An 18,808-nucleotide genomic window follows, 5' to 3' on the forward strand; every position below is an offset into this window, starting at 1 on the left:
CCAGGGTGATCAGGAAACATATGAAAGGGTTCTCAGTTTCATTAGCCACCAGGAAAATTACTTAAGATTGCAATCTGATACCACTTGTACACACTTCAGAATGGCTAAAATGAAAAATACAGGTGGTACAAAGTACACTAGGCCCTCTGTATCTGCAGTTCTGAACCCATGGATTCAGCCAGTCACAGATCAGAAATGCTCCATGATCTTCAGTTGATTGAATTCTGGCATCTGTGGATTTTGGTATCCAAAATCCAGGGATTCCTGGATCCAAGGGTCTCCTTGGTTACTGGATACTAAGGGATGACTGTACTTGCTAGGATGTGGAGCAGTTGGAACTCGTATATTACGCTGGTGGGTACGTAAGTTGGCACATCCACGTTAGTAAACTCTCTACCAAGGCTGCACATCCACAGACTCTGTGATCTGTCATTTTCACTCCTACTTTAATGCTTATGTAGTATACATGTATTCACCAAAAGACACGTACCAGAATGTTAAAGCAGCATTGTTATGAATAGACCAAACTTTCCATCGAGAGTTGAATGAATAAATTGTAGTACATTCATATGATGGAATACTAGACACAGCATTATGAGAGCATAACATTGAATGAAAGAAGCCAGACACAGAAGAATACATACTGTATGACTCTATGTGAAGTTCATAAACAAGGCAAAATGAATTATTTGTTAGAAATCAATGTAGCCATTACTAATGGAAAAGGGGTAGGAGTGCTTCTGCAGTGCTCGTAACTCATAAGAGTAGTGTTCTATTTCTTGGTTGGGAGGCTCATTACACAGGTCTGTTCACTTTGAGAAAATTCATCAGACTATATTTATGTTTGGTATAGTTTTGTGTAGGTATATTACATTTCAAGAAATTTGCTTTCAAAATATGGTGAGAGTACTTTCTGTGTACTTTTTTATGTGCTTTAAAATTTCCATAATAAGCAGTTAAGGCAGAACTGATCTCTGGTGTTGGGAGCATTTGTTTGCTTTTCTGTATGGCTGTTATATTCCAGTAAAAAGTTTACTTGATAATAAGAAAGGAAGAAAGAAAGAATTAGTTGAAATAAAATTTGCCAAGTGATGATAATTATTAAAACTGAGTGATGGGTACCTGAGGACTCTACCTTTTTACTTCTGTGTATGTTTGAAGATATACATAAATAATAATAAAGATAAACTATAGGGACAGACATCGGATAATTGTTTGCCTGGAGAATGCGGAAGGGAGTGATAGAGGGGCAGGAGGAAGGGATTATAGAGTAACAGGAAACTGGTTTTAGGTAAATTCATTCTTATTAGCATGGTGATGCTTTCAAAGGTGTATTCATTTGTGAAAATTCGTCAAATAGTGTAAAAAAGGAAGCAAACTTAGGTTCCAGCCATTCCACTACTATCATTTTCCTGGACATTTCCTGTCATTTCCCAACACTGGCAAACACTTAGTACTTGTGAAATGAACTGATGAAAGTCTGGGTGAGACTTGATGTATTATTGGTCCACAGTTTGGGATTGTTCTGAGATAAACCATGAGGTACATAATTTGGTACTAAAAACAAGGCCACCAGGGTTCAATACTGGGCCTGGTTTATTATCACCATGACTTTGGGCAGAAGTTTCCTAGCCTTGCCAAATGGGGATAATTTACTTGACAAGAATAGAGTTGATTTAAATGTAAGGGTACCCAGCAAGTGCTTGGTACATAGTAGGTGCTCTATAAAATTTTAAGATAATGACATAAATAAGATATATATTCTAGGTTGAAATGCTATTTCACCTGCATTTTTAAGGTCTCACTTTAAAAAATAGAGTGCTTGGAGCAGATCACTTCATAAATGTCCCTGGAACCTGTAGGGCTTGTTCATTCTCTTTAGCTATTTAACTGACAACTGAATTCAAAAAAGATAGCTGCTGAAATCATCACTGATTATTGAGTCAGACTACCTGAATTCTTTTCATATACATTCTGTTATGCTCCTTGTTAAAATTAGAGCATCTACACTGTATTTCTCAAATGAATTGTACATGAAATAAAAGTGTAGGGTGCAGTTAATATAAAAAGGCAAATCACTGTATTGTGACAGAACAGTAGAGACAGTTTTAAGGGTGGGCAAAAAGTAAAGGGCCCTGATTAGTTAGCTCTGGTTAGGAGAAGGATTTTATTGTTGAACAGAGTATGTTTTTGAGAGAACGGTCCTTCACCCTTTGATATCCTAGTTAATTTAGGGGGAAAAAAAAGGATGAAAGCTGATATGCATTTGTCCAGTCTCTTATGAAGACAAGCTGATGACGAGTTCTTCTCTTTTACGGGATGCAATATAAGGGATTTAATATAGAGTCTATTGATTTGGTTAACCCCCTTTTGTGCTTAATGTAGTCTTAACTGCTGAACTTTTGTTCTAGAGCACTTTTTTTCAAGAGGTAGCTGGAAATTGGGGGTTTATATATAAAGTTCAAAAACAGATGGACTAATTTAAAATGTCTACAAGTCAGGATAATGTTAACTTAGCTCACTGCTATTTTAAATCTATTTACATTTTGAGATTCTAACTTAAATTTCTTTTTGGTGGGGATATAATGATACCCATCTATCCAGCCATTTTACTAATTTTGAAAACATTTTAAAACCACATCTGTGGAAGATAGACTTGTGTGATATTCTGAATTAGTTTTTTAAATAGATAGAAAATAGTTATTCCACATTTAGATGGTGTTTACCATTAATTTATTACTTTGTCTTGTATGCCTAGGTGCTGTCATTGGGACATCAGTTACTTAGGGTTAATATGCTTAGATGTTAGCACCAGTTGTGTATAGGCTGACAGAAAAATGAAATGTGGAAATTGCCATAATTTAATGAAGTTCACTTATTTTCAGAATTAGGGCAGTGTTGTTTGTTTTTTTTGGTTTTTGTTTGTTTTGTTTTCTTTTCTTCAAATGATTCCTAGGCCAACTTCCCATCTTTAAAAATTTGAACAGAGTCTGGGATGCTGCTCTTACTAGAGGTAATTGATCATTTTCAGTGTTGTCTGTCTCAAAGCAGGGGTCCAAAACCTAATCTGTGGTATCCAAGAAATAGTTCCCCACTTGTCATTTGCTGTTTCATCCTAAGGGAACCAAACCACTTAAAAAGATTACACTGTAAATGTATAATTTCATAGCTCAAAGAAAAGAAAAGAAGAAAAGAAAAGAAGCCCAGAAAAAAAATAAAAGAACTCTTTCTTCATTTTCTTTTGTGGGGGGAGGTGGTGACCCCAGTGTTAGTTTGTCAGAGTTTCTGAAGTTTAAAATGCAGGCATTGAAGTTTCTCCCTGACCTCCATGCTAAGGAAAGAAAACCACTCTATACTTATAGAAGAGTGGGGTTTAAAAAATTTGCTACCCAGAAAAATTACTACGTTCATTAATTAAGGCCTTTTGGGTTTTTGCCAGTTTGATTTAACTGACATGTCTTCATGATACTGTGGCAACTTCACAGTTTTTATTTAATAACCTAATTTGTACTTCATAGGTTGTGGTTTAGTCTCAGATGATTTCCTATAAAATATAGTTTCCTGTATAGTATATGGGTTCTTCTTAGACTGATAAATGAACTTTCTAACCTCCTATATGCCAAAGATATACTTTTTAGTTTGTTTATTTTTAAAATTTTACTGTACCTTCATTTTATTACAGAAAGTTTCCTTGTACTACCTATTTATGGTCACACCTTACTTCCCCTACTCCCTCTCCTCCATGATTAACCCCTGACAAACACTAATGTGTTTTCCATCTTTATAATTACGCCATTTTGAGGATGTTAGATAAATTTAATCATGCAGTAAGTGACCTTATTTCTTGTATGCTCTAAAGTTTTAAGCAAATTACTGGGTGTGTGATTATGTTTCCATGTAATTCTTTCAGTAATCCTCCTTGTTTCCCATTTTTCTGAATTAATTGTCTAGCCTAAGGATATTTTCATTTGCGATATATAGCCCAGTCACTGGGTTTTAACTGTAATAAATATGTTAATATAATGATAATCATTTACCATCAACCTCTTAATTTGTATTTTTAATAGCTAATATTTATTGAGCTATTAAAATGTGCTAGGCTTTTTCTTAAGCAGACAGGTTACTCACACACGTTACCTCATTTAACATTTGGTTCTGATATATGTTTTATTAATATTTTCACTTTATGGATGAGAATATCAAGTCTTAAGAGTTTAAATAACATCCTCAGTGTCTCACAGTTAAGAAATGCTGAGACCAGCACTATAATCTGGCTAGTCTGGCTCTAAAACCTGTACTCTTAAGTACTTACAGTGCTTCTCATAATAATGAATGATCTTTTTTGGTTAGTGTAGTATTTATTATACTTGTAAATTTTGTCTGATCTCCCTTTTTTATGACTTATTAAAGATAGAAAATCCCTTCTACTATCAAGTATGTTTTACTAGGCCATGTGAACATTGTCATAGATACCATTAATACCTAAATATTATAATATTTTATTATATATTATTATATTAGATGTCATAATATCTAAATAATATAAACATTTTGACCTAGATTTTATGAAGACTTCATTATTAAAATAATTGCCACTTCCATTCTGATTACTAAGAACAGTAGATACCATTTCTTGAGTGTAAAGCACTTTAGATCCACTATCATGACAAAGAATTGGTTTTGGGGAGGAGTTATAGGAGAAAATGATCCTGGGGAGGAGAAAAAGCATGACAGTACTAGGAACTGAAAGACCACTTTGACTAGAGCTCAGAAAGTGAAGGGCAGGGTTGTGAAGAAAGATCAGGTATGAGAGGAAAAGGTAGGGGCCAGATGGTAGTGGAGGGACGGAGGGAGAGAGAGAGAGAGAGAGAGAGAGAGAGAGAGAGTGTGTGTGTGTGTGTGTGTGTGTGTGTGTTAATCCTAGGAACAGTAGTAGGCTTTCAACATGATCAGATATACTTAATGTTAAAATCTCGCTGTGATGTAGAATTAGAGATGAGAGTGAATCCCATAGAGACTACTGTTAGGAGGATATTAAATAGTAGTCTAGGTCAGGGAATGATAGTATCTTGAACTTGGGTGATGACAGTGGAAAGTGGAAAGAAGTGGGCAGATTTGACAGGTATTTAGTGGGTAGAATCAGGAGGTCAGTAACATGTTAACTAGTTGAATATGGAGACGGGTATATAGAAAAGCTGTGCAGGCCTCTGGCTTGCAAAACTAGATGCCATTCATACAAAGGGGGAATCTGGATAAGGACTAAGCTGTGGGTTGAAGATCACAAGTTTAGTGTGGGATATGAAACATTAGAGATCCCTAAGTGTCATAGAAGTAGTTATGTTCAGTAGGCAGTTTGGATGTGTGGTCTGGGGCTCAAATTAGAGAGTAATTAAAGCTATGGAAATAGATGTTTCCCTTTCTGCCAAAGAAAAGAATATAAAAGGAGAAAATCAGGGAGCTTAGGAGGAAGCCATGAAGAACTAAAATATTTCATGGTTGGAGGGAGGAGAGTGAGCTGGAAAGAGCATCGAGAAGGAGCAGTCAGAGAGGTTGAAAGAGTATGAATGTCATAGAAGTCAAGGGAAAAGTGAATTCAAGGACAAAGAAAGGGATCACCTAAGTTGAATGCTGTTGAGAGGTCTAAGATAACTGAAAACATTTGGTTGTATTTGATAACCTGAAGGTGATTTACAAGAACCGTTTTGAAGTAAGTGCAGAAGCCAGATTAGAATGGTTGAAAAGGAAGAAGAGGATTAGTTGAAACTACCAAAAATGAGATTAATGTATCAAGTCATGTTGAGCTAGTTTATGCATAAAGCTTATGTCCATATCAGTTTCTTCTATATAACTTGCCCTAATAATTACCCACATTCTAAGTAAGAATTCTTACCCGTAAACAACTCAGTGTGTGCAGTGTCAGAGTTACCAGGGAGAAACACTGCAGTGGGGGAAAAGTGTGGTCTCATTGATAACCGTTAGAATTGAAACTCCAGGCTCCTTGGGTATTGGAAAATTATCATTAGTGGAACACCTTGAAATTGTTTCTTCTTCACCATGTTATTGCTTTCCAAAATTGTAAACAGTATTTACAAAATTCTTGGTATTTTTCATGTAAGTCTTTCCTGTTCACCTTAAAATCACTCAAGTGCTGTATAGATTGTCTTCCTTTTCCAGCAGAGGGTCTCTGGTCCTTAAGGGGAAAAACAATAACGGGATTTTCTCCTAAAGATATTTCACTTAAGTGTTTTTATGTTTCTTAAGGAAATATATATCAGCTATTTTATTTTCATTTCCATTCAAGAGACATACCAGAGTACCAGAGTTGGGAACAAGATACAGAGCACGTTATCACCGTTACTTTTAACATAATATTTGAGAATAGTAGCCAGCAAAAGTAGGAAAAGTATTATAGGTTAAAAATAACTGTATTATTGTAAACTTGGAAAACCCGTGAGAGTCAACTGAAAATGACTAAAAACCAGCAAATTCATTAGAATTGCAGAAAACCATATGCTTTGTATGTGTACACACACAGAGTAGAAGATTTAATGGAAGTAAACACCCTCTTTATAATATTAGCAACAAGAAATGTGGAAAATTCCATAATAGGAAATTATTAAAACACTACTGAGGACGCAAAACAACCCCACCCCCACTTTTTTCAGTGAGAAGAGTTAACATCATAAAGCACATAAAGTGTATCAGTTTTCCATAAGTTAACATAAACATTTCAGGCAACTCTCCCTTCCCCCCACCACAGATACTAAGCTAATTCAGAAATGATTTGGAAAGTGGACAAACAAGACAAACCAGAGAAAAACAAAAGAAGAACAGTGAGGGGGATTAGTCCTACCAAATGTTGAAGTATATTATAAAGTCTTAATAACTAAAACTTGTTTGTTCTGGCTTATGAATAGTCCCATAGAACGGAATAGAAGGTCTAGAAATAGACCCATGGAACTTATTAGTGTATGATTGTGATAAAAAATGTGATCAAGAAAAGATGAACCTTGCAGTAAATGATGTTGGAAAAACTGGATAGCCATCTGGAAAGACAGTTTTATCCATCACATTCTACCTCAGGATGAACTCCAAATGTATGCGATTTAATGTAAAAGATGAAACTACATACGTGTCATTAAAAATATGGACAGATTGGAACAGGAATGTTCTTTCTAAATAACACTTAAAATTTAATATCCATAAAATAAATGATTGATAAATTCATCTGTGTAAAAATTAAAACCCCTAGTAGCCAAACAACTCCACCCCCACTATTAAAAAAAAAACCAAAAAACTGGAACTAATACAGACAGATGACGAGTCTCTTTAATAAAGCTCTTATAAATCATCAAGAAAAAGATCAGCAACCTAGTTTAAAAAAAAATAGGTGAAAGATAGGTGCAGACAGTTCTTAGAAAATGACATGTAAGATGGTCAACGTCATACTGAAATATTGTTTTTTCACATATTAGATTTGTAGTCATCAGGAAGTTTAACAACATAGTAGTATATAGCAAGGTTATAGGGAAACAGTCACTCATACATGGCTGGCGGGGTACATATTAATATCTCCTGTGGAGAGCAATTTTGGCAGTGTATTTCAAAAGCACAAACATATTTATTATTTGACCAGGAATTCTGTTTTTGAGAATTTATCCTACAGATGTACCTGCACATTTTGCATTGACAGGGTATATATTACAGCACTATTTATAACAGGAAATGTTTGGAAATAATAGGGGATTGGTTAAATAAATTGTATGTCTATCCATCAGTGAACGATATCAGCTGTCAGAACAAATGAGCTAGCTCTTTTTCTACTGATAAGATCTCCAAATTACTGAATCAAAAAAAAAGATGCAGAACACAGTAAAATACGCTATCTTCATGTAAGAAAGAGGGAAAAATTACAAAAAGAATATGTACTTATTTTTGCTTATGCCTGTGTCAAGAAACTCTGGAAAGAAACAGACCCAAACAAATAAATGTAGTTACCTATGGAGGGGCAAAGATAAGAGGAAGACTTTATCCTGTATATTTCTCTATATTGTTTTGATTTGGGGGGGGGGAATCATTTAAGTATGTGAGCTAATCCATAAACAAACAAGGATCCTTAAATGGCAAAACTTAAAAAGTTTTATTCTGGAATGGCTAGTTAAAAAGGGAGAGAGAGAAGAAGAGGGAAAAAAATGGGAGAGGGAGAAGAAGATACAGAGAAAGATGGTAGAGTAAAAAAGGAAAATAAATACTAAAGCAGAACAAAAAACAAAGGATTAAGAAATAAAGATAACAAAAGTGGGTAATCAAAAAATAAAAAATAAATGACTACAGAAGATGAATTTGTGTTTACATTCATTTCTGGCTGACTTAGCTGTCATAATTGTTCTATTTAGGGGACCGGGAAAGTGTTTTGTTTTAAGCAGCAAAGGAACATTTTTACAAATTGCTTTTATGGCATTAATGTTTGTTAAAGTAAATTTCTTTTTTTTTTTTTTTAAAGTAAATTTCTTAATGTTGCTTCTGGTTAAATAAGCTTTTAATTCTTGATCTTCTACTAATATGTAGCAAATAATTTAAGCACGATTTTTCTCCATTTAATTTATTTTGAATTTAATTGCTAGCTCCTTGTGGGAAGAAATCATTTCTCATTCACTTTACGTGGTGTCAGTTGTGTTATCATGCATTATTAAAGTTGCAACTTTATTGAGATGTAATTGACAATATCAAAAAACCCACCCCTTTAAAGTGTACAATTCAGTAGTTTATGGTATATTCACAGAGTTGCACAGCTATCACCACAGTCTAATTTTTAGAATAACTTCCACCATTCTGAAATCCTGCACCCCTTCCTCCCAGCACTAGGCAATCTTTACTCTCCTTTCTGTCTCTATGGATTTCCCTGTTCTGGACATTTCTTATGAATGGAATCATACAGTAGGTGGTCTTTTTTGTCTAGTTCCTTTCACTTAGCATAATGTTTTAAAGGTTCATTCATGTTGTAGCATGTACTTCTATTACTTTTTATAGCTAAATAATATTCCATGTGTGAAAATACCATATTTTGTTTATTCATTCATTAGTTCAGGGACATTTGAGTTGTTTTTACTTTTTGGCTTATATGAATAATGCTGTTAGGAATATTTGTTTTTGTGTGGAAATAACGTTTTCAGTACTCTTGGGTATATGCTTTGGAGTGGAATTGCCGAGTCATATGGTAACTCTTATGTTTAACATTTTAAGGATCTGCAAAATTGTTTTCCAAAGCAGCTGTACCACTTTATAATCCTACCACCCAAGTGTGAGGGTTCCAGTTTCTCTGCATCCATGCTAACCCCTTCTTACTGTCCTTTCTGTTTTAACTGTCTTATTGGGTGTGAAGTGGTTTCTCGTGATACTGATTTGCATTTCCCTAATGAGTAGTGATGTTCAGCATCTTTTCATGTACTTATTGGCTATTTGTATATATTCTTTGGAGAAATGTTCATTCAGATCCATTACCTGTTATTAAATTAGTTTATTTGTCTTTTTATTGTTGAGTTGTAAGAGGTTTTTTTAGCATACTGGATATATACATCCCTTATCAGACATATGATTTGCAAATATTTTTTCCCATTCCATGGATTGTCTTTTCACCTTTTTTAAAAAAAACCCATAACTTGAAGTTTATCATTTAATCATTTTCAAGCATACAATGTAGTGTAGTGAAGTACCTTTATAACATTGTGTAACAAAATTATACACAAACAAAAACCTGTAACCATTAAGCAGTAACTCCCTTTTCCTTCCTCTGCCAGTCCCTGGTAACCTTTATTCTACTTTCTATCCCTGTGAATTCGCCTACTCTAGGTATTTCATATAAATGGAATCACGAAGTATTTGTCCTTTTTGTGCCTGGTTTCTTTCACTTAGCATAATTTATTCAAGGTTCATCCATGTTGTATCATATATCAGAATTTCATTCCTTTTTATGGCTGAAAAATATTCCATTGTCTGTATATATCACATTTTGTTTATCCATTCAACACTTGGGTTGCTTCCATATTTTGGTTGTTGTGAATAATGCTGCTGTGAGCATTGGTATACAAATCTCTGAGTGAATCCCTGTTTGCAGTTCTTTAGGGTATATACCTAGGAGTAGGACAGTTGGCTTGTATGGTAATTCTAAGTTTAACATTTTGAGGAATTGCCAAACTGTTTCCCACAGCAGCTACTACAGCATTTGTCTTTTTACTTTCTTGATAGTGTCCTTTGAAGCACAAAAGTTTTTAATTTTGATGAGGTATATTTTATTTATTTTTTGTTTGTTTGCTTGTGCTTTTGGTGTTGTATCTAAGAAATCATTGCCTAACCCAAAGTCAAGATTTATTCCTATATTTTCTTCCAAGAGTTTTACAGTTTTAGTTCCCACATTTAGGCCTATGATCCATTTTGAGTTAATTTTTGTATACAGTGTGAGGTTGGGGTCCAACCCCATTCTTTTGCATATGGGTATCAAATTGTCCCAGTGTCATTGTTGAAAAGACTGTTTTTTCCCCACTGAAGTCAGTCGACTATAAATGTAAAGGTTTATTTCTAGACTCTCAATTCTATTCCTCGATATGTATGTCTATCCTTATGCCATTACCACACCATCTTACTACTGTAGCTTGATTGTAAGTTTTGAAGTTGGGAAGTCTGAGTCTGCCTACGTAGTACTTCTTTTTCAAGATTGCTTTAGCTGTTATGGATCCCTTGCATTTCCATATGAATTTTAGGATCAGGTTGTCAGCTTCTGCTTTGACCAATGTGGGGTGTATTATCATTTTTAACATTAAAGTCTTCCAGTTCATGAATATCATGTAGAATTAATTGAATTCTAATAAGTTCACTAATTTTCTCTTTTATCCTCTCTCACTTTTGAAGAATGACTTTAAATTCTGATCTTAATGAGCTCTATCATATACAGTCTTTATTTCAAAATATGCACCTATTCTTAAACTTCTTTTTAAAATAATACTTGTACTCTCCTTCCCTTTTCATCCTAGTTCTTCTGGGATCTTGTTATTTCGATTATTCACCATAATATTCCATTTTAGTTCAGTTTCCCACCCTTACCAATCCTTAATCTCGAATGGATTGCCTCCTATTACTTCTCACCTCCTTTTTCTCATTTCTTTCACTTTCAAACTTCCTAAATAAGTGGTCTTCTCTTCCAGCTTTTGTTGCTTCATTAGTTATCCACTTACTAACCCCTTGGACAAGTATCTTAATTTTTCTGGACTTTCTTTTTTGTAAAAATAAGTAAATTGGTCGAGATTAGTTGTATTAGGTCTCCATTCTAGCCTTTGAACTCTGGAGTCCTTACTCAGACTCCCTGTGTACAGAAGTGGAGCTGTTCTCTCCTGAATTTTGGGTGGCAACCTTAGAGCCGTTTGCCACACCAGGATGATCCTTTGCAGGCCTCTGTGGAGCCCCCAAGAGCATAGTTTGAAGCCATTTCAAAGTCCCTTCAGCCCTAAAATTTGATAACTCCATAGCAATTACAGAAGTTGCAGTTCTTGAAAGTTTCAAATAATTTATTTGTTGCCAAATTAAATTGTCTTTTTAGGTACCAGTTCTCCACTATATTTTATAGTATCTCAACCCTTAGTTGCTCTGTTATTCCTCACTAAATTTTCTTTCCTTGGCTTTAATCTCATACATACAATCCCTTAAAGGGCTACTCAGCTTAGGTTCTAACACAAGAAGCTTTCCCAGATCATACCAGCTCATAATAACATTTTTTCCAATTATAATCCACTGTAATAATCCTTTATGCCATTCATGTGGCCCTTAAAAGTTGCCCGAAGTGTTTTGAGCTACATAAAGATAATTTAGGCCCAGATTCTGACCTAAAGGAATGTAATTTAGTTAAAAGAATAGATTCGTACAAAATAATTATTGGAATGAAAGTAATGAGTGCCATTGGAGAGGTACAGCTGAAGTTCTCTGGAAAGTTAAAGAAGATAAAGATGCCTTTCCTCTAGGGGAATAGGGCAAAGTATCCCAGAGGAGATGGGCTGGGCCTTGAGGGGAGTGTAGTACCTGAACACACAGAGGTGGACTGAGGGAGCTGCGTGAATCAAGGCAGAAGTAGGAAAGCATGAGATGGTAGGTTCTTCGATTTGGCTGGAGAAAAATGTTAAGATAACTAGTGGGTTATAAAGTTATAAAGGTAAACCAGAGCTGGATATAGTTCTGTTGTTTCTTTCTTGTTTTCCCAATTATGTCATAAACTCTTTGAGGACAAGTAACATGTCTTATATTTTTATGGGTAGAGGAGAAGTATTAGTAAAGTTTTGCTGACTGTATGAAAGGTAGAAACAGTGGTTTCCCAAACAAGCATTATTTAAGATAACTTCTTGTCACACCCTTCTATTTACTTAGGCTGTGGCTTTATCATTAAAAGCTATTTTAGATCTTCTTAGTTGTTGTTCATTAAAGCTGAGAAGTCCTTATGTGATTAAAAAAAAAAACTGGGGGTGGTGTGGGGGTCATGTGCCCAGTTAACAGCCCTCAATTTAATTCGCTCCCGAAAGGACATGAGAAATGCTGGTTTGAGTCGAGGAAAAGAGAATCGGTATAAACAAACATTACTTTTAAAACTTAGTCTCTAATTTAAGCTCTTCTTATGTTTTTTGTTTGTTTGTTTTTTCGGTACTCGGGCCTCTCACTGCTGTGGCCTCTCCCGTTGCGGAGCACAGGCTCCAGACGCGCAGGCTCAGCGGCCATGGCTCACGGGCCCAGCCGCTCTGCGGCATGCGGGATCTTCCCAGACCGGGGCACAAACCCGTGTCCCCTGCATCGGCAGGCGGACTCTCAACCACTGTGCCACCAGGGAAGCCCTCTTCTTATGTTTTAATAAATTAGATTTTAAAAATATTTTCCTAGGATTCAGATTTCATTTAACCACAAATATCTTTGAAAAGACATGAAGAATTAAAAAGGTATACCCAAGAATTGTGTTGGACTATGTATGGGTAACATTTTGTTTTTTCAAAAATTTTTCTGAAATACTTTTTGTATGATTGAAAAAAGGATTAGAAACATCAGCCACTCTACTGAAACCCTGTTCATATTACTGTTAAGGTCCTGGTAATAATACCGGTCCCTATGGAAGGAGTATATTATGTACACATACAGTAAAAGGGAAATTGAGTATGCCTGCTTTCAACCTTTTCTTTCCAATGGCGTGTACCAATCTCTTCCATTTTTACAAAGCAAGGTATTCTTGACAAATTAAACTGGAAGATATGTTTAGTATAAGGGAGACTTTGGTCATTTAAAAAGAACAAAGTATGGCAACGTTCAAAAGCCATTTATTTAGAGGTTCTTGTGGTGAAGTAATTCATTATTTTACAGTATTTGTTTTGTTTTAAACTTTCTGTATCATGTGCTAGGTGAAAAACCATTTCGCTGTGATGAATGTGGTATGAGATTCATTCAAAAATATCATATGGAAAGGCATAAGAGAACTCATAGTGGAGAAAAACCCTACCAGTGTGAATACTGTTTACAGGTAAGATGTGGTTTGAATATTTTTTAAAAATCATTTTATTGTGGTATGAGTGACATTGAAACTCTTCTATCTGAAATTAAATTATAAAACAATTCTAATAAGTGAAATTAGAAAATGTTACTACTAAAACTATTTGAAGAACTTCCTAACTGCTGTTGATTCAATTTGTAATAAACAGTTGGCTCAGCAAATTAGTTTGGAGTTGCTCATATTATTATGCTTATATCTATCTTTATATTAATTCCGTTTTTTCTTTTCTTTTCTTGGTTGACCAAAATACAAACTAAAACAAAAAACTCACTTCCGAACTTTGAATTCGACAGTATTTTTCCAGAACAGATCGTGTACTGAAACATAAACGTATGTGCCATGAAAATCATGACAAGAAACTAAACAGATGTGCCATCAAAGGTGGCCTTCTGACATCTGAGGAAGATTCTGGCTTCTCTACATCACCAAAAGATAACTCACTGCCAAAAAAGAAGAGGCAGAAAACTGAGAAAAAATCATCTGGGATGGACAAAGAGAGTTCTTTGGACAAATCTGACCTGAAGAAAGACAAAAATGATTACTTGCCTCTTTACTCTTCAAGTACTAAAGTAAAAGATGAGTATATGGTGGCAGAGTATGCTGTTGAGATGCCACATTCTTCAGTTGGGGGATCGCATTTAGAAGATGCATCAGGAGAAATACATCCACCTAAGTTGGTTCTCAAAAAAATTAATAGTAAGAGAAGTCTGAAACAGCCATTGGAGCAAAATCAAACAATTTCGCCTTTATCCACATATGAAGAGAGCAAAGTTTCGAAGTATGCTTTTGAACTTGTGGACAAACAAGCTTTACTGGACTCAGAAGGCAATGCTGACATTGACCAGGTTGACAATTTGCAAGAGGGGCCTAGTAAACCTGTGCACAGTAGCACTAATTACGATGATGCCATGCAGTTTTTGAAGAAGAAGCGATATCTTCAGGCAGCAAGTAACAATAGTAGGGAGTATGCGCTGAATGTGGGTACCATAGCTTCTCAGCCTTCTGTAACACAGGCAGCTGTGGCGAGTGTCATTGATGAGAGTACCACAGCATCCATATTAGATTCACAGGCACTGAATGTGGAGATAAAAAGTAATCATGACAAAAATGTTATTCCAGATGAGGTACTGCAGACTCTGTTGGATCATTATTCTCATAAAGCTAATGGACAACATGAGATATCATTCAGTGTTGCGGACACTGAGGTGACTTCTAGCATATCAATAAATTCTTCCGAAGTACCTGAGGTTACTCAGTCGGAGAATGTTGGATCAAGCTCCCAAGCATCCTCGTCAGATAAAGCCAACATGCTGCAGGAATACTCAAAGTTTCTGCAGCAGGCTTTGGACAGAACTAGCCAAAATGATGCCTATTTGAATAGCCCGAGCCTTAACTTTGTGACCGATAACCAGACCCTTCCAAATCAGCCAGCGTTCTCTTCCATAGACAAGCAAGTCTATGCAGCCATGCCCATCAATAGCTTTCGATCAGGAATGAATTCTCCACTAAGAACAACTCCAGATAAGTCCCACTTTGGACTAATAGTTGGTGATTCACAGCACTCATTTCCCTTTTCAGGTGATGAGACCAACCATGCTTCTGCCACATCAACACAGGACTTTTTGGATCAAGTGACTTCTCAGAAGAAAGCTGAGGCTCAGCCTGTCCACCAAGCTTACCAAATGAGCTCTTTTGAACAACCCTTCCGTGCTCCATATCATGGATCCAGAGCTGGAATAGCTACTCAGTTTAGCACTGCCAATGGACAGGTGAACCTTCGGGGACCAGGGACAAGTGCTGAATTTCCAGAATTTCCCTTGGTGAATGTAAATGATAATAGAGCTGGGATGACATCCTCACCTGATGCCACAACTGGCCAGACTTTTGGCTAAAAAAAATGTGTAAATAATACTGGCACTTTAGAACAGATTAATCAAGAGTGGGGTTACTCTGTGTAAAATGGAGTGCTGTACAGATTTAAGAGCAATGCGTTAAAACAAGTTAAGCTGATATGAATAGCAAGATAATCCAATAACTGCATTTTGTTTGGTTAGTCAGCATTCTTTGAACTGCCTTACATGTTGTCACCTTTATAGAAGCAATGCATTACTTGTTTTAGATCAGAAACTTGCTATTCCACCTACACCAAGTTTAAAAGGAAAAAAAAAAAAGACTTTCGCACAATTGTTTCCTAACTGATAATATTGTACATTTTTAGGAGATTAGTAATTGTGTGAAATTTACTCATACTGTTTCTGAGTTTTTCAGCATAGTCATGGCACTTCAGCAGGGAATCTGAGTATAGACAGAGTGAACTTAAAAGTTTAAATGTCAAGAGATTATGGCTTAAATAAATTAGTGTGTCCTATAGGGGGAAAAAAGGAAACCACCTTTTAAAAAGAATGATATGCCATATACCCTTGATTTTCATTTTGCATTATATTGACATGTTTTTTTTTTTTGAGAAAAAAGTAATAAAAATCTGATAGTCTAAGACTCCACTATTTAAAAGCCTAATTACTTTAAAAATATGCATACTTTCAAAACTTTTACCAAAATACATAACTGTTGAAGCATTCACTTCTGTATGGAAGTATGCATATTGGTGTCAGTTTCTTTGTACAGTTGTACCTAGATATTTTTTATGATTTTTCATGTGCAAGTATCAAGGTTTTGAAGTTTTAGTAAAAAGATATTCTGTAGATTACATTCCCAAGAACATAATGCTTATACAAAATGTATATTCCACATTTTAAAGCTTAATTGTATTTTACTTTACATATACACTTCAGTTAACATAGAGCACTTAGAATCTATTTGGTATTTTTGATTTCTCAAAGTAAAAAAAAAATTTAGATTTTTAGGTTTGATATGGTTGTGTCATAATCATCTCATAATTGAAAATTTTAATTTTTGGCAATAAAAGGAAATTGGATATCTTTGGAACTGTAAAACCTGGTTTAATCCTTCTCTTTCTAGAATCTTGATAGATTGGATAATTAAACAGTATCCAGAGAAACTAAAGAAATGGGCATTTTAATTGCTTATTTTATCTTGAGTTACTTTTTAATGAACACTGCTCATTACAATTTTACAAACCAAGAGTGTTTACTAATTCTAGTAACTACAGTTTCTTTTTCAGCTAGATGAGTGATCGGAAACTTTTTGTTGCATTTCAAAATCTAAATAAACTACAGACTTTATCCTTATACCACGAATGTTTTTTTTTTTTTAATTCTTTGTCTTAAAATAATACAGCATGGTACAATAAATAGTGCTTTTATATATATACATATTATATATATACTTTTCTAAAGAATGATGGTTTGAGTTACACATTGGACAGTTTTAATTTTTGGAAAGTAACATTTTATTATCCTGTTTAATTTCTTCCAACTTTTTGGTTTTTTATTTTAAATTTCCACCATCTTTGTCACAATGCACACGTACTGATATAGCACCAGTGATAATCTAAAATTAAAACCCTTGGAAGATGCAACTTTATGTTAATTTCCATTTTAACTTTTGTATTGGCCTTATAGATCTGCAGTCTTTGTTTCAGTATAGAATGTTATACATTTAAATTATTTTTTTCTTTTATTTAATGTTATCCCAAGACTGTTCTCATAAAGAAAGGGAACAAAGAAATATCTACCCTTAACATCTTTTGCATTTATTTTGAATATATGGTGTTTTTATGATAAGGAATATAAATTATGTTTAATATGGGTTTCCTCTACACTTTGGTTGTTAAACTTTGCTTGAAATGTTTTCCCATTTGACAGCTTTCTTTGCTGCCAAATTTTTCAAGAATTTTAGACTTCTTTGAAGTAGATATTGAAGTTCTGCCATTACTGACTCTTAAGAATGGTGTGTCTTGCGTTGCACATTACAACCTCAAGAAGGCTTCATTCAGGCGAGATGTTAACAATGGAACTGTGCTCTCCCTAGGTACAGGCATTTTTGTTTTTCTCATACTACTATTGGATGATGGTAGGCATTTATTTTGGTTTTTTGTTTTTGTTTTGAGCCTGGTTAGAATTTCTGTTCTGTTGAGAACTTGGTACAGAATAAGGTTTTTTGTTTGTGTTAACATCACCAGCACAGTTTTTAGAATGTGGCTCTACTGCTGAGCAGTAAGTCAAGGAGGGAAGGCCTTTGAAAGTGGCAGTCATGCAAGCAGTTCAGGTGTTGCATTCCTGTGTTCACCACATTTCTTTACATCTACATAATGGCAGACTTTTCTACCACATTATAAGCATATTTTGAGATAAATGATACTTTGGCATAATTTACTGACTTACCACTTTTTAAGTATAGTCATCGCTCTCTTACTGTGAAATTCTACATGCCTACCAGAGTTACCTTGTATTATCATCATATGATAAACATCTCAGCAGTTTGGGTTTCCCCACTTTGGTTCAGAAAGTTACTTAATTTCTATCTGGGCATTAATAGAGAAAGCAAGTAGCCTTTTGTGCTGCTTTAAATCAGAATATTGAGGATATCCTTTCGCAATTTTTATTTCATTTCTCTTGGTGAGCAAATTGTTCTATGAAAACATACTCTTACACCCTTAAACTTGGCGAAGTGTGAGTGAGGTGTGCTTTCTTAGGACCTGTTCTCATGTTTGAAGATTGGAAACAGATCACATTAGTTGAAGTAATATCTCTTGAACATCTTCTAAAAGCGTGTTTTTTTTTAAATTTATTGCACACATATTTCATTTGGTTCAGAATATTTGAAGTGGCGCTTAAACTTTTGGGATCTACTTGCAGATTTTCTAGTTGATACCATAGAAATCCATCCTTTTAGCTCTGGCTGAGTGAGGACTGTCCATGGTTGGGTAATTTTTCTCGTTTTGAGAGGCAAAAGAGGCCTTGTGCTCAGGGTAGGCTTTCATTTCCACAGGCCAGAGAAACTTGCAAAGTGCCAGCTAGGTTAGATCTTTTGCCACTTCTTTCATTTTATTAATTTGGGTTTTTAAAGGGCTGTTAAAAAAAAAAAAAAAAGCCGGGAAACTTAAAAGTAGGCATTACTGTAAAACTACATTTCTTAGACTTAGAACATTTTAAACTAGAACTCGTTTTTTCACAGTATATTTACTTGAAGAAGCACTATTATAATCAACGAGAAACTTTTTGACTCTGCAATTTAATTTAAACATTTTCCGTTTCAAATTGCTTTATTTCAGGGAAATAATTTTCCAGTTGTTTTTGCTATATTCTGCAAATAAAA

At 34.9% G+C, this 18,808-nt stretch overlaps 1 protein-coding gene across 4 annotated transcripts in view; it reads left to right on the plus strand.

Annotated features, from left to right (window-relative positions):
• ZNF148 (zinc finger protein 148) overlaps positions 1-16,779 on the plus strand; it is a 125,935-nt gene extending 109,156 nt beyond the window's left edge. For all 4 annotated transcript variants that reach the window (XM_067738632.1, XM_067738635.1, XM_067738633.1 and 1 more), the window contains 2 exons: positions 13,422-13,540; positions 13,864-16,779. In XM_067738632.1, coding sequence (XP_067594733.1) covers positions 13,422-13,540; positions 13,864-15,462 — 1,718 coding nt within the window. In that variant the 3' untranslated portion in view covers positions 15,463-16,779. The remainder of the gene's footprint in view (positions 1-13,421; positions 13,541-13,863) is intronic.
• The last annotated feature ends 2,029 nt before the right edge of the window (positions 16,780-18,808 follow it).

The sequence above is a fragment of the Pseudorca crassidens genome, chromosome 5, assembly GCF_039906515.1.
Source record: "Pseudorca crassidens isolate mPseCra1 chromosome 5, mPseCra1.hap1, whole genome shotgun sequence".
NCBI classification, from domain to species: domain Eukaryota; kingdom Metazoa; phylum Chordata; class Mammalia; order Artiodactyla; family Delphinidae; genus Pseudorca; species Pseudorca crassidens.